Below are 23317 nucleotides of genomic sequence, written 5' to 3'. Positions count from 1 at the left end.
AGAGAGTTCAATAGCTGTCAATAAGGAAGTCAAATTTTCCTAACACCAACATCTTATTGACAGAAAAACAAACATCAGGAGTGCTTAAAATTAGAGCTTAAGGATTTTAACACTAATTAATGCTAATGATGATTTTAACCACACTTTAGGAATGTTTAATGAAGACCCAATGTTTCACGGTGTGGTGTCTCTTCCTGAGAGTATTTCTATTCAGTCCTGAAAGAGAGAACAATGACAGCCCAGAAGAAACTATTCAAGTCCAGCCGGATAAACGGGTTTTACTGGGGTGACTTGGGCAGCTGCCACATTATTGGCTTTCCAAGTGTTGGGACTAAAGAGTTGCACCAATATCATCCAGCTACAATGTGATTTTTTTCAAGGAAGCTAAAGTGGAGATCCTCCTAAATAGATGTTCATCTCTCATCAGCAGCTCCAACACTGGATGTTTTACTGCTGTTGGTAATCCAGGAAGAACTGATGAAAAGTAAATTCAGAAGAATACAAAAACAGACCCCATACCTGCTTTGTGGCTGATCTGGCCTATACTCTCTCTGGTCACTACTCTGAAGGACCAGTGATACAAGTATTCTGAAAGTATAAATGAGATGACACACTTATTTTTGAAACTAAATACATTTTAATAGAAAACAAAATACAAAATAACTCTTTTCAGAAAACAGAAATATTTAATCCATTTCCACACATTAGAACTTCCTTTGTCCTTAGAGCATGGTCTGATAGTCGTGAGTGTGGACTCATGATTCACTCCTGTGTTCACTACACTGCAGTGAGGGGTGGAAGCAGATCATTGAGGGAGAAAAAGACACCAAAAAGCCACATCTCAGAATAAACAGTCATCTGGAATCCAGCCTTTAAGTCTATTTTGAGATTTATTCAAAATTATTCTTTATCATAATTTTGTTGATGGTGCTAGGGGTGGAACCTTCGACAACAGTGCTGAGGCCCATCCTCTGCCCACCATATTTCTTTCCAGGGTAGAGAAATACTGACAGAAATGTAGCCAGTAAAAAAATCTTTCTCTCCCACCATCACTGCAAGAGCTCAATGTTCAGTTAAGCTACCTGCCTGCTTGCAGAAGCACATTATATGGTGCCCCTTTCTCCTGATACATGGGGCTACCAAAGTCTGAATTCCCTGAACCTCAAAATTCCAAGTATCATAGCCAGTGCCAGGAGTCAAACCTGCAGAGGCAGAGACACCTCTGCTAGTGCTAGGTTTCCTCCTCAATAATAATAATAATAATAATTAATTATAATAATAAAAAATCCTGGTTCTATCATTATAGAAAAGAAAGACTGTTAGATCATCCCTTTCTTTCCTAGTTCCTGTCCCCACTTCCCTCGAAGGGTAGCCACTGGAGACACTGTCTACAGCTGCTACAAAGGAGTTCTGCAACTGTTCCAGTAACCCTACTAGGAAGAGGGAGATGCAAAAGCAAGGTGCCTGCATAGAGCCAGGAGGCCTCAAGCCTGAGCATATGGCTCTCAACTGGAGTCTTGTGTACCAGGGCTGTGTTGGGTGAGTGTGGGGTAGGGAAGGGCTCTTTTGCAATCACTGATTCAGTTTTAGCAAGTCCTGGACTGTGACCAGTCTTCCAGCCCCAAGTCTGCCACCTGAATGAAAAAATTAATGTTCTTGATTCTCTTGTGTGATTCCAGTCACCAGGAGGAGGTTGCAGGCCATGAACTGTACACTCAGGACATTGCTCATCTGTCCAGTGTACACGCCCACTAGCTCACCCGAAGAGCCATCGGCAGGTGTGTTGCAGCATGTGCTTCTGATGTCCCAGACACGCACAGAGTTGTCCATGGAGGCAGAGGCAACCAGACCGCTGTCTGGGCTAAAGGCCAGACTGGTGATACTGTCCGTGTGGCCTCTCAGTTCTTTAAAAAGCGTCCCAGAGGCCAAGTCCCACAACTTTAACCGCTGGTCCTCACCAGCGGATGCCAAGTACTTACCGTTGGGAGAAAAGGAAAGGGAAAGCACGGGACCTCGGTGACCCGTGAATAACCGCACTGAATTCCCCTGTTGGGCACTCCACAGCCGGACAGTTTTGTCAGTGGAACCTGTAGCCAAGTAGTTGGAGTTGGGGTGGAATTTGACACAGTCCACGTCAGCCAGGTGTCCTGCATATATCCTCAGTGGGTACGTCCGATCAAAAGACCACAGCCTGGCAGTACGGTCATGGGACCCACTGGCAAAATACAGGCTGTAGGGGCTGATGTCCACGTCCCATACAGGGTAGGCATGTCCCTGATACAACACAGTGTTGGTGAAGCTCCCTAGGTCCCAGTACCTGATGGACATATCTTCAGAACAAGAGAGCAGTCCCGAACTGTCTGCAAGGAACCGTGTGCTGTACACTGGGCCACAGTGTCCCCGCAGGACCTTCATCTCTGTGCCTGTATTATCCTCCTCATTCTCCTGGAATACGGTGGGTGGGGTGGTAAAACACAAGAAGAAAATATTCAGTTGTCTCACAAGAAATATAAGCCTGGGAGAGGAAAAGTAGAGAGCAGGGCCTGCCGGAGGGTGTGCCCTTCATGGCCACTCCAGCTGACCATGCCCAACCATAGGCCACATAACACTGAATGCTTTTTCTCTTTCTTTTTTCTTTTTGGTTTTTTGAAACAGGGTTTCTCTGTGGCTTTGGAGGCTGTCCTGGGACTAGCTCTTGTAGATACACCTGCCTCTGCCTCCCAAGTGCTGGGATTAAAGGCGTGCGCCACCACTGCCTGGCCTAAAGATAAATACTTTTTGTGAGTCTTAATTTTTGAATGAAGATCGAAAAGAACCGACTTCTGAATTGATATCAAGTTCCTAGATCCTCCTTAATGGAGCTCTCTTCAGTCATCAGTTCTCACTACTTAGTAGCCAACTTTTTCTGTTATTGCATTTAATGAAATCTAGAGATAGGCCTGGTAGTATACACTGTACCAAGAAAGCTAAAGCAGGAAGATCCTGCTTTAGCAGAATCTCAAGGACTTGAGCCAAAATAAAACCAATAGCATAGGAACTTTGAGTCAGAATATACAGCTACCAATAGACCATGAACACCGACAGATGAAAGCTGCATATGGTGACTTCTATCTACAGTGCCAGGACTCAGGAAGACCATCAAGATTTTGATATTACAGAGACTGGGGGTGGGGGGCACAGCAAAACAAAGGGGGAAAAAAAGGATAGGAAGGTGGAGAATCTCAAACATATCTCTTAAAGTAAACTATAGACTAAGAATGACAGCAAAGAGTGGTGGCGTACACCTTTGATTCCAGCACTCAGGAGGCAGAGGCAGTTAAGTTTCCAAGTTTGAGGACAGCCTGGTCTACATAGTGAGTTAGAGAATAAGGAGGGGGAGGGTTACAATAGAACCAAGTGACTCATGTCCCCCTTGGAAATATGTTTTTTCTCCCATGAAAACAGAGGACATGTCCACAATAGCACTTGGAGATAAAGTGTGCTCCCACAGTCCTTCCCCACAGGGCTACAGCCTATGTATCAGTCCATTTCCTCTCTATTTCCTCACAGGGAAGCTCCTGAACACTACAGCTGTGATTCTCCACTACAATGGGTAACACTAGAAGACAACCAAGATTCCTTAACACTCAGTTTTGCTGGTTACTGCATAGGAAAAGAACACCTTTTTAGTAGGCACTTTTTTTCTACTAGAAAACTACTAAGTCAAAACAAAATAATTGCTTTCAATTTGCACAAAATTTTAGGGAGTTAAAACACTGGTGTCTGTCTGCAAACACTCAAAATGGTTACTGCACACTTCAAATTAGAAATGCAAAAGCATTTGGGTGCTCAAGAGATGCTGATCATGAAGGCTATCTTTCTCAGCATAAGTTTTTACACAGTAGTGACTCTGGTGACTGAAACTCAGGCCACTGTGCTTTCATGGCCACCCCAGACTACCAGACTAGCCACTACACCTGACAACAGGTTACTGCACTGACTGAGGAGACACCAGAATTCTATAACCCATGTCCCTTTTCAAAGTGGGGTTGAGACCACTCGTGACACACAGAGCTAGGACACACAGTATACCAGTGTACTTTATGTTGGACAAGGCTGTGAAACAGTCTAGATTTCTGCAGGGGAAGACAATATTCACTACTGTTTAAATGTGGACCCCATAACTAACAATTCTGTTCGTCACTATTTGAACCTACATAGTACACATTTGAGTTGCATACAACAACAGACATGTAATGTGATCCCTAAGTCAGTATCAGCTGAAGATCTGTTAGGCTTAATGGTGGCATCTGCTTTTCAGACAGTGATGGGAGATATCATTCTGTAAATCTGTCTCTTATTGGCTGTTGAATAAAGCACTGTTGGCCATTAGGGAAGCAAGACAGATAGGACTAGGAGTCAAGGAGGATTCTGGGAAAGAGAGGCAGAGAGAGACATGATGTAGCCGCCAGAAGAGTAAGAGGTCCGGACCCTTTCTCTGGTAAGAGAAATACTTAGATTAACAGTTATGGGTTAAATATTTAAGTCAGAGATAGCCAGTAAGAAACCAAGCAAATGGCCAACAGCTTCATAATTATATAGTGTCCTGTGTGTTATTTGGGGGTTCAGACAGCGCGGCAGGAACTAGGGGACCAGCAGGGGAAGACTACACTCTACAAGACAGCTGTAAACACTGTCCACACATAAATAAAGCTGAGTGTTGGGAGAAGGGTTTAATGTACATTTATCAGGCATGAGTGGAACTCAATGGCTATATCATCTGGCATGAGTCCAGCTTTTGCTGCCTAGGAGGGGGCTACAGAGTACTGTTTAGTGAGAGGTCAGGTTTAGGAAGAGCACTCTAATAGGAAGGAAATACAAGAAAGAATAAATGGCACCTCTACCTCTTCCTCCAGAGTGTCACAAGCCAGGCGGATACGGGATGTGTCCACATGGTGGGGCTCTGATTTCAGCTTTTTGGACCGCAAGCTCCAGAGCTTTATGCAGGAGTTGTCAAACCCAGCAGCCAGAAGTTTGCTATTAGAGGAGATCTCTGCAGTATTCAGCAGCTGCTCTGTGTTATAGAAGGCATAGAAGCAGATGGTGGTGAGGGAGGGAGGTCCATCCTTGACCCGCTTGATACTCTCCTGCAAGACTTCCAGGGCAGCCTCATTTTGCAGAATAGGGCTTGGCACATCTGGTGGCTCCAGACCACTGCTCTCATTGCGGGAGGAGCTGCCACTGGCATACAGCTGGTAGTCTGTCCTCTTGGCAGGCTGCACGTCCAGGTGAATGTGCACGGCAAGCACCTTGCACAGGGCAGTGTTGTTATCGCTTTGGAGGTAGCGGATAAGGTAGTTGTAGCTATCTTCCTGGAGACGGACCACATATTTGTTGTCCAGGAATGCACGAAGCTGGAAGTTTGACAGAATGTCCTGGATGGTCTGCGTGGTTTGCAGCTGCTCAATGATGTCCTTCTGACTTGCATTCTGTAGGAACATTCCATGGAAGCGGCTATAGAAGCTTTCCACTGTGCTCTTGGGGCCACTCTGTACCAGGTTGAGGTGGAGGTAGACAAAGAGGGGGTAGAGAAGAGGCATAACTTCATGGCTGTGCTGGGAGTCAGAATCTGCAATGAGAAACAGCAAAAACTCACACTCAGTAACATGAGAGAAACAAGAGGATCCTTCTAGAGCCAGTTACCCAACACTTCCTGCCCACAGAATCTAGAGTTTCAGAGTCTCCCCAATCAAAGAAGAAGAGCAGACTCTGAGGCTCAGTCAAGGTTTGGGGATTTGGCCATGTCTTGTGCAGCTGTGGTTAGGTCTATAGTCCAGCATCTTCCCCATTATTCTCAAGTCAGAAACCCATGCAGTGATGGCGCACATCTTTAATCCCAGCACTTGGGAGGCAGAGGCAGGTGGATGTCTATGAGTTAAAAGGCCAGTCAGTTCTACAGAGCTAGTTCCAGGATAGCTAGGACTGTTACAAAGAGAAACCCTGTCTTGAACCTCCTCCCCAGAAGAAAGAAACCCATGCCTCTGAGGACCCTTAGATGGGTTCTAGGCAGATTGCATTTGTCACAAAGACTTTCATCTTGATAAGCTTCAAGCTAGAAACACAAGTATGTTCAAGATCTTCTGGGTGGCAAGCCAGGGTTGGTGGTACATGTCTTTAGTTCTTACACTTGGAAGCAGGTGAACTGCAGTGTTTGAGGCCAACCTGATCTACACAGTTGAGTTCCAGACTGGTCAGGAATATACAGTAAAATGTGACTCAAAAAACTAGGAGCACTGTAGCCAAGAGTAAAATCAAAGTTCATTGACTATCTAGGCTGATTTGTCCTATGTGATGATGACAACATGCATTTAAAGCTTTGAATTCCTTGGTGAAAAATATGAAACTGCCCTTTCACAGTGATAAATTAAATACAAGTTTTTTTTTTTTGGTCATTGAGACCACTCACTAGTCTGAAACTTTAGTGTCATGAAATTTTGATAAAGAATGCTACATCAGGCCAGGTGTTGGTGGCGCATGCCTTTTAATCCCAGCACTCAGGAGGCAGAGGCAGGTGGATCTGTGAGTTCCAGACCAGCTTGGTCTTCAGAGCAAGTTCCAGGACAGCCTCCAAAGTCACAGAGAAACCCTGTCTCGAAAAACAAAAAAAATAAACAATAACAACAAAAATGCCAAGGCAGGCTTTATCTGTCACAGATGAGAAAAAGAGGTGCACTTGGCACCTAAGTATGTGCGCACAGGATGTGTAAGAGTAGGGCTCTGGGCCAGGCTGTGGCGGCGCATGCCTTTAATCCCAGCACTCGGGAGGCAGAGGCAGGTGGATCTCTGTGAGTTTGAGGTCGGGCTGGACCGATAGCCTCCAAAACAATAGAGAAACCGTCTCGTAAAAAACCAAAAGAGTAGGGCTCTGCAGATCCAGTGTGAGGGGCAAACAACTGAGCCAGGTCCAACTTGCTCAGAGCCACAACAGTATCTAGACACTGGAGGGCAGCAGAGGTTAGTCTTAGCAGCCACCCTTAACTTGAACTTCACTGCTTTTTGGATTTTGCTTGTTCTTTATTGTAATGAGTTTGGATTTTTAGAGAAATAGAAAGGTTTTATATTGAGTGTAATGTTCGCTCATGCTTAAGTAACTTGAATAAAAATGCAAGCCAGTACTACTGTTCTGCTAGCCTATTTTCAAAAGGAATGAGCTATTCCATAGCAGGAACCTAGGTAAATACCTAAGATGCAACCTTGAAAATGTGCACCAGCACCTGGCGTTGGTGGCTCACACTGGGGCACTCAGGAGGCAGAGGCAGGCAGATCTCTGTGAGGCCAGCCTGGTCTACAAAGCGAGTGCCAGGATAGGCTCCAAAGCTACACAGAGAAACCCTGTCTTGAAAGACCAAAATAAAAAAAATGTGCACCAGCATAAACTCCAATGTGAGGATTCACTGATCTATGATAAAATTATTAAAAAATTATTCTATACCTTCATGACTAAAAACTACATATTGTTACTGGGTCATCCCAGAAGTATTTATTATGGAGAAAACCACATCCAGAACAAGAGTACACAGAGCCCCCCTCAATGATACAATTACATGTGTGTGGCTCAATCAGGTCTGGCTTCCTCACTGGACAGGACAGTTGTGTCGGAAATCACAACACCACCCTGCCAGTGCTTAACCTAAACACATGCTGAATGAATGAAAGGCAGGCTAGAAGCTGTTCCCCACTATAAAGACAAGAAAACTCCATAACAGAGCAACAGATATATCCATTTAAAAACTTAATAAACCAAAGCGAGTTAAGAATAACCTTCAATGGGGCTGGAGAGATTGCTCAGAGGTTAAGAGCACTGACTGCTCTTCCAGAGGTCTTGAGTTCAATTCCCAGCAATCACATGGTGGCTCACAACCACCTACAATTCAATCTGGTGTATATGTAATAAATAAATAAATCTTTTTAAAAAATAACCTTCATTATCTCCACATTCTTGCTTACTACAAATATAATCCTTATAAAGACCCTGAATTTCTGATCTTCCTGTCTTTACCTCCCAAGTGTTAGGATTATAGCACTGGACTACTCGTCCAGATCTATTCTGAGAATCTATCCTTTCAGTTTAAACATAATGGATGCTTTTTTACTAAATCTTTACTTTGTGTAATAGTTTGACCATCCCCCACCAATAAAAACCCACTAGACCATGTAAACATAGGTTTCTCTCTTATGGGGGTCAAGTAACATAGGGTGACTCTACACATAGAATGGATGGAGACTTAATTTATGTTGATCTCCTCATATGCATATTTACCATTATATTAACACAAGGACTATTTACTTGGGGGGGGATTATTTAAAAATTTGAAGCTTTGTGTGTGTGTGAACCCATGCTAATTACATCAAAGTGGGTTCCCATGGAGGCCAGAGGAAAGTCTTGAATCCCCTGGAGCTGGGCTACAGGCAGCTATGAGCTGATGAAAATGGGTACTGGGAACCAAACTCAGTTACTATATTAGAATAGTAAAGGCTTTTAACTGCTTGCTGAGCCAGTCATTTTTCCAGCAACCAAAGTATTTTTTGGTTAATCACTGGATTTTTACTTTTTTTTTTTTGGTTTTTCGAGACAGGGTTTCTCTGTGGCTTTGGAGGCTGTCCTGGAACTCACTCTGTAGACCAGGCTGGCCTCAAACTCACAGAGATCCGCCTGCCTCTGCCTCCCAAGTGCTGGGATTAAAGGCGTGCGCCACCAACGCCCGGCTTGGAATTTTACTTTTTAAAACATAGCTCTTAAATATGTTTCTTTTTAAAAATGCTTTTTAAAATTTTATGTGTATTGGTGTTTTGCTTGCATGTATGTCTGTGTACCATGTGTGTTCTTGGTGCATTCAGAGGCCAGAAGAGGCATCCCCGGGAACCAGTTACACATGGTTGCTAGCTACTTTGTGGATGTTAGGATCTGAACCTGGTTCTTCTGGAGGAGCAGCCAGTGCTCTTAACCCCTGAGCCACCTCTCTAGCCCCAAATACAGTTTTTGAAAATGGTATTTGTTGTTTATGTGTATGCACACATGTGTGTTAGAGTACATGTGTAGAGGCCAGAAGACAACTGGCAGTTCTCTCGTGATACTATAGTGGCTCTCAGGGATTGAGCTGAGGTTGTCAGGTTTCACGGTAACCACCTTTACACAACGAGCCATCTCTACAGCCTTTTTTTGGTTTGTTTTAACATAGGGTCTCATGTAGCCTTGGTTGGCCTCAAATTTGCTATGAGGATGTTCTCGAACTGTCCGTCCTTGTTCTCAAGTACTAAGGTGCCACTATTTTTGCATAAGTTAAAATTATTTATCTACTTTTTGAGACAGGGTTTCACTATGTAATTCTGGCTGGCTTGGAACTCATCATGTAAACCAGGCTGGTCTCAAACTCACAGAAATCCATTTGTCTCTGCCTCCTGAATGCTGGAATTAGAAGTGTATGCCAATAAAGCAGTATCTGCTAATTATTCTCAATCCTGCAAGGGCAGAGTATTTTTTTTATTTCTTATAAGATGCTTACAGAAAGAATTCAACGAGACTGATTAGTACTCAGAATCAACATGGTTATCTTACTGTAATTCCTCAATTTTAAGTTAATACTCAGGACCAGAAAACATGGTTTGGTTTAGCTGCCCAAATTGGCTCTTTATCTCACATGCAAGGATAACTGAGGTTTCCTGATTGGGATAAATGGCTCTTTTTCTTCTTTTTTTCGAGACAGGGTTTCTCTATGTAACAGCTCTGGCTGTCCTGGAACTCACTTTTGTAGACCAAGCTTGCCTTGAACTCAGAGAATTGCCTGCCTCTGCCTCCCTAGTGCTAGGATTAGAGTTGTGTGCTACCACCAATGGGCTAAATGGCTGTTCTTAAGCAACTGTTTTGTTTTTGTTTTTAAAAACCTCACATTAACACAGCAAGAAGAAGCAAATGGAACACATATCCACTGATTTTGTGTTTGTGGTCATTCTATCTATGGCCTGCCTAACTGACACTAGTTAACAACTTTATCTAAATCATGAGCACTACTCTGAAAGACAATGTACATTTCAAATTCACTTCACTTAAAAGGATGTTTTTCTCTATGAATGATTTGCCCTTCACTTATTCAGGGTTAGTCATAAGCCAAAAGCTGCAGGGAAACAGTGAATAGGACACACAGAGTTCTCGCTATCCTTATAAACCTCAACCTCAAGATCTAACTTTCACAGAAATTCTGTTTGTACACAAGAACTGTATTAAAAGTGTGGTGGCACAGGCCTTTAATCACAGCACTCAGGAAGCCGAGGAAGGTGGATCTTTGAGTTTGAGGCTAGCTTGGTCTACAGAACAAGTTTCAGAATAGCCAGAACTACACAGAAACACTTGTCTTGAAAAAACAAAGAGTCACCAAACAAAAAAGTACGTTGACTCTCTAGAACCTAACACTATATATGCTTGTAATGCAAGAGGTTCTGAGGGTTATCTACATTATTTGATTTCTTAAAAAGGACTTACCAGTAAGAAAGCTTCTCAGTCGTCCAAACTGTACTTCATATTGCTGGGGCTCTGCCTGGCAAGGGGCTGCAGACACCGCATTGGTACAACCAGTTTCTGATTGAACTAAAGAGGGAGACACACAAGACACAGGCAGGAAGGTAGTTACTATCCACTATGCAGCAGGATGGACAGAGGGCAGAGTTCAACGGCATCTCTAAGTGAGATTTTCTAGGGCCCTGGTAGACTGGGGCAGGCTGATAATATTTGTTTGTCTGTCTTTACTTCTGATACTCCCTAAAATTAGGGCAGAGGAATGAAAAGCTAAAAAGCATCAGATAAATTAAGTGAAGAGAGGACAGGCACATAATAACCCTGAGATTTATCTGGAAATGTCTAGCCTATGCTGATATGTTACAATGTGCTATGTCCTGGGTCTGTCAATCTGAGGCATCATGCCTTCTAGTTCAGAGAAACAGTCTTCATTTGTTTCTGATCCTGTCTAATTTTCCAAGATCCCTGATTTCAAAGTTGGATCTTTTTTTTTGTTTTGTTTTGTTTTACGAGACAGGGTTTCTCTGTATTGTTTTGGAGGCTGTCAGTCCAGCCCAGCCTCGAACTCACAGAGATCTGCCTGCCTCTGCCTCCCGAGTGCTGTGATTAAAGGCGTGTGCCATCACTGCCCAGCTGAAAATGCACTTTTTGACTTGATACTTTCTTTTTCTGACAGGATCTCATTATGCAGTCCCCAGCTGACCTGGGAATCTCAATCTTTCTGCCCCTTATGCTGGAATTATCAGAGTATGCCATTTTACTTGGCCTGAATTATGCTTCCTAAAAAAGAAACTCAAGCTTTCTGCACTATCCAGTGAAGAGTCTACACCATATTGTTCTTGATTCCTATTTTAACTTAAAGGCAAACTTTCACAAAATGTCCAGAGCCCTCGACACTCTGTAAATGGAGAAATGGAGAAGGCTGCCCTCAAATTCCTTGTAGCAAGCACCCACTTAGGTGGTACCAACCTTGACTTCCAGATGGAAGCTAGGGGCCAAAAGTAAAGATGTCATCTTTACAGTGACCCAAAGAAAATGGCACATTTAGCCACTAGAAGGTGGATGGAGGGATGGTAATAAATACAGGAGAAGTGAAGGAATCAAAACATGGTACACAGAGAAGGGGTGGTAACAAGAGTTCCTGTCTTCCACCAAAATGAAGATAGCTAGAGCAGGTAGGTGTTCTCCCTCCCCTTCATCAGTCAAAATCCTTCAGATTCCTGGTTACCCTCAGACTATGCAGGTTGTAGGCTGGTGTATCTAATTCTAACTTGCACCCTTTAACGATACTTAGCACCCAGTCATTGTTTTGAAATCTATCTCCAGTTCTCTCATGTCCTCCTTTAACCTGACAGGAGTTCTAATTCCTCAGAAAACACTCATTCCTTCTGCTATTGGCCAACTTGTTCATAATCTGGGGAGTACCAGACCTTTGGCAGGACTTGCTTGCCCTGCCAATCTAGTGCAAATGACCTTTTTCTCTACTCGGTGACTCTGCACTGCAGCATGTATTCATTCCTAGCAGCTAAAATCTTAGCAAGTTCTTTAAGTTTTTGGTTTTTTTTAAAGACTTATTTACTTATTATGTCTACAGTATTCTGGCATATAGACAGTTGTGAGCCACTATGTGGGTACTGGGAATTGAACTCAGGACCTCTGGAAAAGCAGCCAGAGCTCTTAAGCCATCTTTCCAGCCCCATAGAATCTTAGCAAGCTCTAAAGGAGATGTGCAATGAAAGCCTGCAGAGTGAAGACCAATAATTCAGATCATTCATGAATCAGAAAATCCAGGATTCAATAGCACAATCAGCCTACTTCAACTTCTCTCTGTTCCTGCTGGCCTCTTGAAAAGCCACTGCATCTAAACTGCAGAGTGATGTTTGGAGATCAATCAAATCAGTAGTACTCTCTCCTTCCCAAAAAGCAGTTATTGCCCAGGGTCCCATGGATGCACAGCAACAGGAGCTATGAACACTCCAAGAATCGTGGCAGTTCCTAAGAGGTTGCTCCAAACAACTCCACTAGAGAGACAGGGAGATAACTGTTCCCAGGGCCTCCCTGAGGAACCGAAACAGAGAAGAACAGCCAGGTATCCCCTAACAGAACATGGAGGTAGATATCTGACAGTTTCTTTTATCCCTCCATGAAGCCAAGACTCTCATTTCAAGGACCTCCTCAGGTTTCAAACATTTTATCACTTTCTCCACAGCAAAGAGCCAGAGCAGCAAATAATGAGAACTCCATACCATACAGCCATTAGCATGTCCTTTGTAATCACCTAATTTACTGAAATACATCGAATCACCAATACTGTTCAGAAATTCAGTATAAGAAAATCAGCTAGGAATAGTGGCACACACCTGTGGCTGAGGCTTGCTGAGAGTTTAAGGTGAGACTGGGCCTTGTAAGAACTCATTTCACAAAAACCAGAGGGAGATGGAAGGCAGGAAAACTATCACATCTATTCTGAACTCATAAAACAGCTAGGTGACAATCTTTGGGTATGGTAACAATGACTTGATAGTCCTGATGGAATGACCTTCCTTCCCTCACTCCCATTTTGGCCTCCCAAGTGTTGGGATTAAAGGTCTGAGCACTTATCTCCAGTTTTGAAATATGATTTCAAAATTTTAAAATTTCAGAAGTGCTTATGATACCAGTATTTCCAACCATCAATTCTATAGCATGCAAGCACCTTATTACAGACCTGACTTCTAGGAGAAGACTTCTATACTAGCAGAGAGAACCTATTACTCTGGGTCTTGTACAGTAAAAGTTACACATACCATCAGGTACATATAAAACAATCTGGAGGTTCTGAGGAAGGAAATAATGACTCTAGTCAGGGGCTCCAGAAGGCTCAGAAGTCCAGTGAGCACAGCTTTGAAGGACAGGAAAGGCCTAGAGGCCAGAGACCCTAAGAGCTGCTTATTGAGCGAGCAGCTGGCAGCCTACTCTTTGCTGAGAACCAATGTGGGCACTGACAGCTCCTGTTCCAGGCCAGTCACAGGACCCTGGTACCTGTGAGGTTGGCTGCCATCTCCTCAGGGGTCTGTGACAGTCTCAGGCCTTGCTTCAAGGGGCCTTCTGAATCCACGTACTGCCGGCGTTTGAGGTAGCAGGACACTGCCACCTGAACCTGCTCCGTGCGCACTCGTTTCATGACCTGTGGAGAAGGAACATAAGAAGCAGACTGTAAGGGATGGCAGATGTATCATACAGCTGGAAATATGGATACTGAAGTGACCCAGTTAGGACACAAGTCTGGGTTCCCTAATTCTGACCTGGCATTCTCTTCCATTGATCTACTTTTCCAAAGGCCATATAGCTTGTTTCTTTGATGGAAAACATAGAGACCACAAAGATCATTCCCAAATAACACTGTCATTCAACCAGCTCCACATACCTTTTAGTTAGTGCTCCTAGCATCAAGCCTAGTTTGAATTTCAGGCTATTTCTACTACTCTGTCAGAGAGCTATTCATTAGCAGCAAACCTGCTAAAAGCTCAAGTAGGGGGCAGCCTTAAGATCACAGGCCCGGTAATCCAGACACTGGAGGTGCTACTGTGTGGCTCCATGGCTGCACCCCCACTCATAGCTCGTTTGATCTCTCTTTCTGTCTTTCTTTCTTTCTTTTTCTTTTTTTCTTTTTTTTTGGTTTTTGAGACAGGGTTTCTCTGTATTGTTTTGGAGGCTGTCCTGGAACTCACTCTGTAGACCAGGCTGGCCTCCAACTCAGAGATCCACCTGCCTCTGCCTCCCAAGTGCTGGGATTAAAGGCGTGTGCCACCACCGCCTGTAACTCAATTTGTAGTCCAGCTTGGCCTTAAACTCACAGAGAGCCACCTGCCTCTGCCTCCCAAGTGCAACCGTATGCAGTCCATATTTCTTACTAGTAAAAAAGAGGTGGCTCCCTGCCAGGCATAGTGGCACCTTTAATATTAGTCCTTTGGTGGCAGAGGCCAGTCTGGTCTTCAGAGCGAGTTCCAGGACAGCCAGAGAAATCCCACCCCAAAATAAACAAACAAATAAATAACTTTTAAGAAATGTTTCCTTTAAATTTTTTTGTATTGATAAAAAAAAAGCCTCACACAAGTGTTTTGCCTGAATGTATGTTTATGCATCACTTTTATTAGGTACAAAGAATGACCAGAAGAGAGTATTAGATCCCCTAGAACTATAGAGTCACAGATGGCTGTGAGCCACCTCAGAGGTGGGGGGCATCAAACCCAGTCCTTCTGAAGAGCATCCAGTGCTCTTAACTGCTGAGCCACCTCTCCAGCTGTAATCATTTTCTTTAAATACTTTTCAAGACTTTCAATCTGCAATTCTTTTGAGTGTATTATGCATGAACAGTCAAGTACATTTTTCCTGATTACTTGGCTAATACACTGCTTCCAAAGTATCTGTAAATGTCTTTTTCCTTCTAAACAGATTAGTAGGATACTCTGAAGATCAACCCTTCAGTTTCTTGAAAGTCATACACAGCAATGAGGACACAGAAGGCAGAGTCATGTAGATAAAAGCATATGTATGTTACAAACACAATGTTACTGACCCTATTAAACTATGAGATGGACATAATGCTGTCTATAAATTTCATTCCTGGGTTATACAAAGCCCAACAAGAAATCTGCCAGAAAGGAGAGGTGATGGCTGTAATGACAAAGCTGTAATCTGGCCATGTAACAAAGTATGAATAAATTCCCAATACTGACATTCCTTTTTCATGACAGTTTATTCTTTCAGTGTATTGATGAACTATTTTAATCAAGCTTCTTTTTATTGCTAGCACAAGGGCTCTGATACTTTGAGAGACCTATCTTCCTGTCCATCAATGAGACCAAAACCATTATTGTTTCTCTGTGGCCACTATTCAATATAATCATTCATTCTGATTACATCAGTGATTATCTATGGCTCATCTAGCTATACAAGAATCCCAGTAGTGTGCCGGCAGTGTGTATATAAATAACCACAGCCCTGGAGATTCTGATTGTGGGGGTGGAATCAAATACATAAAGCAGCTATGACTCTATGACCCTTTCCAAGTATGGCCCAATCAGGACAGTCAAGACATCCAGTCTTGTCTATATCTGCTGTTTTCCAGAGTCCAATTCTGGAATTCAGGGCTACACTTCAAAAACTAAGACCTTTCCAGATTTTCCACTGTGAGCTTTCAGTGACATGGGACTATGATGTACCCATGTGAATCCAAAAGCATTCCTTGTCATGTCCTTCTCCCGCAACCTCCCTAGACAGGGTTTCTCTGTGTAGCCCTGGCTGTCCTGTAACTCACTCTCTAGACCAGACTGGCCTCAGAAATCTGCCTGCCTTTGCCTCAAGTGCTGGGATTAAAGGAGTGTACCATCAACGCCCTTTGGACAGGGAAAAATACTGCCCAAGAGGCACAAGACAACTGATGGGGGAGCAGACTCGGAGACAAGTGTTCACCAAATAGGACAATACATATGCAGATGAGGGGAAGAGATGCTAAAGCTGTAAGAGAAAACAGATAGCAAGGGTGGTGGCCAAATGTGTAATTCTAGCATGTGAGGAAGTGAAGGTAGGAGGATCAAGCATAGCCTCAGATGACATAAAATCCAGTTTAGTTTTTTTTTTAAACAAAAAATACAAATAGGAAAGCTCAGCTACATTTGGAATTGAGAGAACTGAGTTTGTACAATGAATTTACCCAAATTAACTGCTTGAAGTGGGGTAGTTTAAATGCAACTGCTTTTACCCTAGAGACTCTTCCTTTAGACAGGTGGTAAACCAGCTTCTGGGCCAAGGACCTCAAGGCAAGAATTCAGCAGGAACTGTGTTTATAGCCCATGTGGAACACAAATACCACAGACATGATCCAACCAGCATAGCTGGTTCTATTCTGATGTACATTTTTCAAGCAAAATAATGAAAGAATGCCTCAGAGCAACTGGATTTCCATGGTAAAATATCCATAAATGGATGGATGTGTGTGTGTGTGTGTGTGTGTGTGTGTGTGTAGCTTAAAATAGAACCAAGTCTCTAAGACTAAGATATGAGACTTACACTGCAATTTTGAGATACCCACCCAGTTTCCTAGTGATCATAATAGAACACTAATAAAATAAAGGGGTTTGGATATAATTATACAATCTTGTTAAAATTTCAAGATTTCTCAGTTTTCAATTTACATATAACTGATGCCAAATACCCTTCTCTTAAAAGGTTGCTTCTGTTCCACGAACACTCAACAAAGTTGTAATGTAAAATCTTACATGATCACTCCAAGTAATCACCAGGAAGGACAAACTGCAGACTTCGCTTACACTTCCCTAAAACGAGGATGCTGGAGCAGGGCCTGGTAAACCTGGTCATCCTCATATATTTCATCTCAGCCACACCCACTTAACTTCAGAGAACACACAAGTCGTCTACTAAGACAAGTCAAGTAGTAACTACTCAGCCCTGAGAGATGCCAACACTCTTCTATAAACATAACTCATTTCTTTAGTATGGAAGCTTCAAGTAGAATGAGTTCAAGATGAATCCAGGGAAGTTAACTTCTACACAATCCTCAAATTAGGTCCATAAGAGTTGATGCTGTAAATGGGCCAGTTTTGGGGGTAGTATTCAGGCACCTGTACTGGCCTGTCCTTGGGGTCCTGACAAGACATGTCCTATCTTGTAGCCACTAAGAGCACCTCCTATGCACATTCACTACATTCCCTTATAAAAGGTAGACCTTGCCCACCTCCCAACATTCTCCCTCTCCCCACCTCTCTCTGCCTCTCTGGCCACTCCTGTCCCCAGAAGCTGGTCTTTCCCCTCTTACCCACTTCCCTTCCCTCAATAAAAAAGTCCACGAGAGCTCCACGGCACATTATGACTCACCTGCCATTTTTTTAAAAAACAACAACAGTATGGAAAACTGAGAATTTTTTCTAATGGTGAGCCTATGCTTAAAAAAGGTGGGTTTTCCCCCCCTAATTGTGAATTTATGCTTTATAAGGTCTGGAAGTTTATACTTTTTGTTTGAGATGTCATATAAAGTACTTGCTAAGGAACTCTCTCTAATTTAGGTCCCCCCTACCCTCACCCCATTTTTTGACAGGGTCTCTTGTAGCCTAAGATGACTACATTCTCTGAAGATGACTTTGGACTCAGGATCCCTTGGCCTCATCTCCCAAGTACCAGAATAACAGGTATGTGTCATCACATGGAGCAAGAGAGATCTCTATCTAAAGAACATTTAAGTGGAACCCTCCCCCAAACCCAGTTATTTGCACTATCATGAGAGTATATTCAATTAGCTTTGTGAAAAAATAAGTCAAAGTTGAGAAATAACTGAGGCACACTATGTAGTTTCAGCCATATTTCATATAATTTAAAAACCTTGAGTTTATGCTGTGGGGACACCAGACCTAGAGCAGAGACCCACTTCCCCATCTGCCTGGGAGTAGGCAGCTGGAAGACAATGTTTACTAAAAACAATACAATGCCCGGGGCAGTAAGTTCCTGAAAAGGGCTGGCCCATGGGAACCGCCCTGACCTTGACCTTTCCCAAAGACTATCGGCCTCTTCAGACCACCCACCCCCACCTCTGGTGTCAGGGTATATAATAACAAGCCAGAATAGGAATAAAAGAGAGCCTTCTTGAGGAGCCTTTGGGTCTCTGTGTCATCAATCCCGACACCCTCGCCACATTCTCGGATACAGGCTGCGCATCAGGCACGGCATTATGCCTTCAGACTGTATTTCACTGCTGGGTGATAGTGGTGCAACATCTTTAATCCTAGTACTCGAGAGGCAGAGGCAGGTGGATCTCTTTAAGTTCAAGGCCAGCCTGGTTTAGAATGAGTTCCATGACAGCAAGGGCTGCACAGTGAAAGCCAGCCTCAAACAAAGTGATCATTTGCTCAGACACTGCAATACGTTTCTAGAGCAGTGTTATTTCTCCTAAGGTGTCTTGTGAATGAGGCTATGCCAGGGCTCAGGGTGAAATGGAAGAACTTGAAGTTTTGGTGGTGGTATCTATGGAAGTTGATACTAAGGAGCCACAACAACCAACAGACAACATCAGTTACTGTTTTCGTGGGCTGGAGAGATGGTTCAGAGGTGCTCTTCCAGAGGATCAGGGTTCAATTCCTAGAACATGGCAGTTCACAACTGTCTATAATTCTAGTCCCTCAGAGCTTTGCCACCCTCTTCCGGCTTTCAAGGGCACTGCATGCATGAGGTGTGCACACCACATACACATAAAATCTCAAAAACAAAACAAAAAACCCAAAACTGCCGGGCGTTGGTGGTGCATGCCTTTAATCCCAGCACTTGGGAGGCAGAGGCAGGCGGATCTCTGTGAGTTCGAGGCCAGCCTGGTCTACAAAGTGAGTTCCAGGACAGCCTCCAAAGCCACAGAGAAACCCTGTCTCGAAAAACCAAACCAAAACAAACCAAAACAAAACAAACAAACAAAAAAAAACCCCAAAAACCCAAAACCTGGTTTCTCCATCACCACCTTCAAGATTTCCATGCTTCTCTGCTCAACTGCCTAAAACATCCTAACCTAGAGATTCCACATCAGTCTCCTCATCCAGCTGGCTGATCCTGTCTGGCCACAAGGAGCTGCTGAGAAAGACTGTGACTACTCACCTCCTATCTTAATGCACATTACTTGCTCCCTTTCCTTTATGGTCACAGGACTGGGCTAGATACTGCTTAACTTGTCCTTGGAGATACCCTATAAACAAGTTATATCTCAAAACTGAAACAATCCTCTTACCTCAGCTTCCTCCTAGCAAACTTAATATTACCCATCATTAAAACAAGAAACCTAGCCATAATCTTAAGATACTCTGCCCCTTTTAAGAAATCTCTAATTCCTATTTTAAATGAATTCTCTCTAGACAGAATCATTTGTACTTTCTGCTGACAGCACAAAGCACTTTCTAATTGGACTATCCTACTATCCACCTACCTCTAAGTTCTCTTGTTCCAATGCAGGCTGTCCATGCTTACCACTGCTATTCTCCAGATGGGAGTCTACCCAGGAGAGGGTTCTTCCCCCACCCCCCACAGGGTCTCATAGTGTGGCCCGGCCTGGCCTGGAACTTGCTTAGTAGCAAGGGTCCATGCCACCCTTGAACTCAAAAGGATCTACCTTCAGGTGCTAGGATTAAAGATTCGTGCTACCATCATACCCGGTGGGATTTTTCTTTTAAACTGACATGAAAAAGAAACAGAGTCACTGGGAGTGATGGTACATGCCTGGAATTCCAGTCCTAGGGGAAGCTAAGGAAAAGAACTGCATTGAGGCCAGCATGGGAATAGACATAGGCCAGCCACAGGTAGAGAGTGAGACTGATTTTTACAATGGAGGGGGGAAAAAAAAAACAGCGATGTGAAATAGCTTGTGATGATGCCCTTAAATTCCATTACTCAGGAGGCAGAAGCAGGTGGATCTCTGTGGGTTTAGGCACAGCCTCGTCTAAGAGCAAGTTCTAGGGCTAAAGACCTTGCCTCAAATAGAAGGGGGAAAAAAGCAATGCAGGACAGAATAGATAAGAGTATTTTCATATTCTGTATTAGAAAGACACACATACTTCATATTGTAAAAGGAATCAGTGCACAATGTTAATGCTTAGTTTGTTCTGAGTTAACCCCTCCCAGCTCAGATGCTACTGGAGTACAAAGCAGAAATTAACTTGACCCCATATTTCAAGTAGTAACGCTTGAGCTCAAACACCCATAAGGAGAGAAGAGGGAAGAGTTAATGAGAGAAGCATGGGCATCTTAAGTCTCAGAAACATGGCTGACCAAAGGGTCAAGACTGAGTTTTGGAGTGACTGACACCTTTGTGTTCTCAACACTCTCTTCTCCTTATATCATCTGCTGGCTTGGAAAAGAAATTTAAGACAGAATATGAAACTTCAGAATACGAATCTTAGCCAGGTGGTGGTGGCTCACACCTTTAATCTCAACATTCTGGAGGCAGAGGCAAGTGAATCTGTCAGTTCAAGCCCAGCCTGGTCTACAAAGTGAGTTCTAGGACAGGGTCCAAAGTGACAGAGGAACCTTGTTTCAAAAACAAAACAAAAAACCCAAACCAAACCATAATATGAATCCTTGTCTTCTCAGATTGTTAACACATTAAATAAGGCTAGATTCAATTCCTATCCTGCTTACTGGCTTCTGAAGAGACAGGTAGCATGAACCACATTATGATTTAAAAGTCTGAGTGCGGCTGGAAATCTCAGTCCAAGCTAGCTTGTTTTTTTTCAAGACAGGGTTTCTCTGTGAAGCCCTGGCTGGCCTTGAACTCAGAGATCCACCTGCCTCTGCCTCCCGAGTGCTGTGATTAAAGGCGTGTGCCACCACGCCCGGCTATTTGTTTATGCCTGCTGGCCAGAAGAAGGCACCAGGTCTCATTACAGATGGTTGAGCCAGCTGGGCGTTGGTGGAGCACGCCTTTAATCCCAGCACTCGGGAGGCAGAGGCAGGCGGATCTCTGTGAGTTCGAGACCAGCCTGGACTACCAAGCGAGTTCCAGGACAGCCTCCAAAGCCAGAGAAACCCTGTCTCGAAAAACCAAACCAAACCAAACCAAAACAAAACAAAAAACAGATGGTTGAGCCACCATGTGGTTGCTGGGAATTGAACTCAGGACCTTTGGAAGAGCAGCCAGTATTCTTAACCTCTGAGCCATCTCCAGCCCAGCACTCAAACTTTTATTTATTTGGTTTTTCGAGACAGTGTTTCTCTGTACTGTTTTGGAGGCTGTCCTGGAACTAGCTCTGTAGACCAGGCTGGCCTTGAACTCACCGAGATCCGCCTGCCTCTGCCTCGCGAGTGCTGGGATTAAAGGCGTGCGCCACCATCAACGGCCAATAAGCACTTTTTTATTCACTGGTTACAGAATTTTCCCTGAGTCAGAGTTCTAAACTCTGTACACAGCCAACCTGATTCTGAACTCTCCAACCCCTTGCCACTGCCTCCAATGTGCTTAGATCACAAGGGCGAATCACCATTTCCAGATTATGTTCTGTGTATTATATGTGATCTGCACATACACCAAAATATGGTTTTTAGAAACAATACTGTCTAGAATAAAAGTCTCAAACCAGCCTTCAGGAGGGCATACAAAGCTGAAGCAAGCCCAGTAATGCTGGTTTGAGACTTTCATTCGGTCTCACCCTTACATAACAAAAGAAAGACAGAAAAAGAAATGTTCACTAACGATTGTACAGGTACAGATCACATTTTTCAGATGGGAGAGCTGAGGCCCAGAGTAATCAGATAACTTGCAAAAGTCATGCAGCTCTTGGATGAGAACTCAGCCATCTGGATGCAGTGTCTGAATCTACACTTTTTACAGCACCCCATGCTCCACTGGTCCCACACTGGACTCCTGGGGAGTTCAAGGGCAACCACTCACTGGCGCTGGCTCTGAGAATGAGCACCTGGAAGTTAACCACTTGAGATGCTATGTGGAAGGCTGGAAACGCGACTTCAAGGACCGTGCAATGAACAGTCCTTGGCATCACACAAGATCAAGCTAAAACAAGACACACACACAATCAAAGCCCCTTCCTCTGTCCCCAGATGTCTTTCAGAGTGCAGAAACAACGAAACTAATCAGTTACCAAGCAGTCAGGAGAGGCCTTCACCTCTCTTCACAGTGACACAAGTACAGCTGTAAAGGACTGTCCCAAACACACGAGTTTAACTTGGTATTGATGGGAGAATACTGAAGACACAAGGTGACTTGGGGTTTTCCCGCTTAATATTCGCTTTAGAATTCATAAAACAAGTTCACATATATGTGAATATATATTTAGACCAAATCTCACTCTGTAGTTTAGACTGGCCCAGAACTCACTTTGTAGACCAGACTGGCCAGGAATTCGCAGCAATCTTTCTGCCTCAGCCTACAGAGTGCGCCACCTCTACCAGCCGAGTCTAGTCGTAAATTACCACCCCATTTTGCAGGAGGAGAAACTGAGGCAGCTAACTAGCTACGTGGTTGCAAATCCCAACCTCTGCGGTTACCAACTCCATTATTGACAGTCCGCCCCTCCGAGTTTCAGTAGTCAAGAAGTCTTTAATCTGGAGTAGGCGGAATCCCTTCCTACTTCACTTTCCAGTACCACCGACCGGGCTGGAGCGGGTCTCCAAACATCTGGTCCCGACTCCCGGGAAACCCGAGGCCATCCACCTGCGAGTCCGGGGTCCCAGCAAAGGGGAACTCACCTCTCGACGCCGGAGCCACAGCGCCTGCGAGGTTCGCGGGGCCGCGACTCACGGCGGCAGCCGCGAGCCGGCCGTCTGCAGCCCACTTCCGCCGAGCGCCCTCGTGAGCTTGCGGCTGGCTCCGCGCGAGGGCGCCCGGCGGGGCCGCGGGGTCTCCGGGAGCGTGCAGCCGGGGCCGCCACGTGCGGGGTCGCTCGGGCCTGCGCAGGTATGCGCGCGCGCGCGCTCACGAGAGCGGGAGGCGCGGAGCCGCTCGCCCGAAGCCCCTCCCCCGCGTCCCCTCCCCCCGCTCCCCGTGCCCCGCCCGCACTCACTGAACATCCCAGGCGGCTCCCGCTGCCCCGCCGCCGCCCCGCCGCCGGCCGCTTCCGTATCGGTTGCCCGCCGTAGCACTTCGCACCGCGGCCGGCTAGCCGGGTCCCCGCGCCCTACGTCCGACCGCGCCCGCGGCTTTTGGTGGCCGCCCCATGACCGCCTGACGGAGCGGGCACGCCGGGCTAGGCCGCGGACGCGCGACGCCGCGGCCAGGGCGCACTC

The 23317-nt window shown here is 44.7% G+C and overlaps 1 protein-coding gene across 2 annotated transcripts; it reads right to left on the bottom strand.

The window, feature by feature from the left end:
* Positions 1–617: 617 nt before the first annotated feature.
* Positions 618–23247, bottom strand: Taf5l (TATA-box binding protein associated factor 5 like). Of its 2 annotated transcripts, none has more exons than XM_005064494.4 (5): positions 23095–23247; positions 13571–13715; positions 10517–10621; positions 4884–5608; positions 618–2445 (listed from the first exon to the last, which is right to left on the bottom strand). In XM_005064494.4, exons 2-5 carry the CDS (start codon positions 13710–13712, stop codon positions 1648–1650), a joined length of 1770 nt encoding a protein of 589 aa, XP_005064551.3. In that variant the 5' UTR covers positions 13713–13715; positions 23095–23247; the 3' UTR covers positions 618–1647. The 2 variants fall into 2 exon arrangements, with proteins under 2 accessions (XP_005064551.3, XP_021086161.2); XM_021230502.2 differs by lacking the exon at positions 23095–23247 and adding an exon at positions 22781–22937.
* Between the last annotated feature and the right edge of the window lie 70 nt (positions 23248–23317).

Source organism: Mesocricetus auratus, unplaced genomic scaffold, assembly GCF_017639785.1.
Source record: "Mesocricetus auratus isolate SY011 unplaced genomic scaffold, BCM_Maur_2.0 Super-Scaffold_100013, whole genome shotgun sequence".
In the NCBI taxonomy this organism is placed as follows: Eukaryota; Metazoa; Chordata; class Mammalia; order Rodentia; family Cricetidae; genus Mesocricetus; species Mesocricetus auratus.
Note: the sequence above shows the minus strand (reverse complement) of the source record. Positions and strands in the feature narration are given on the sequence as shown.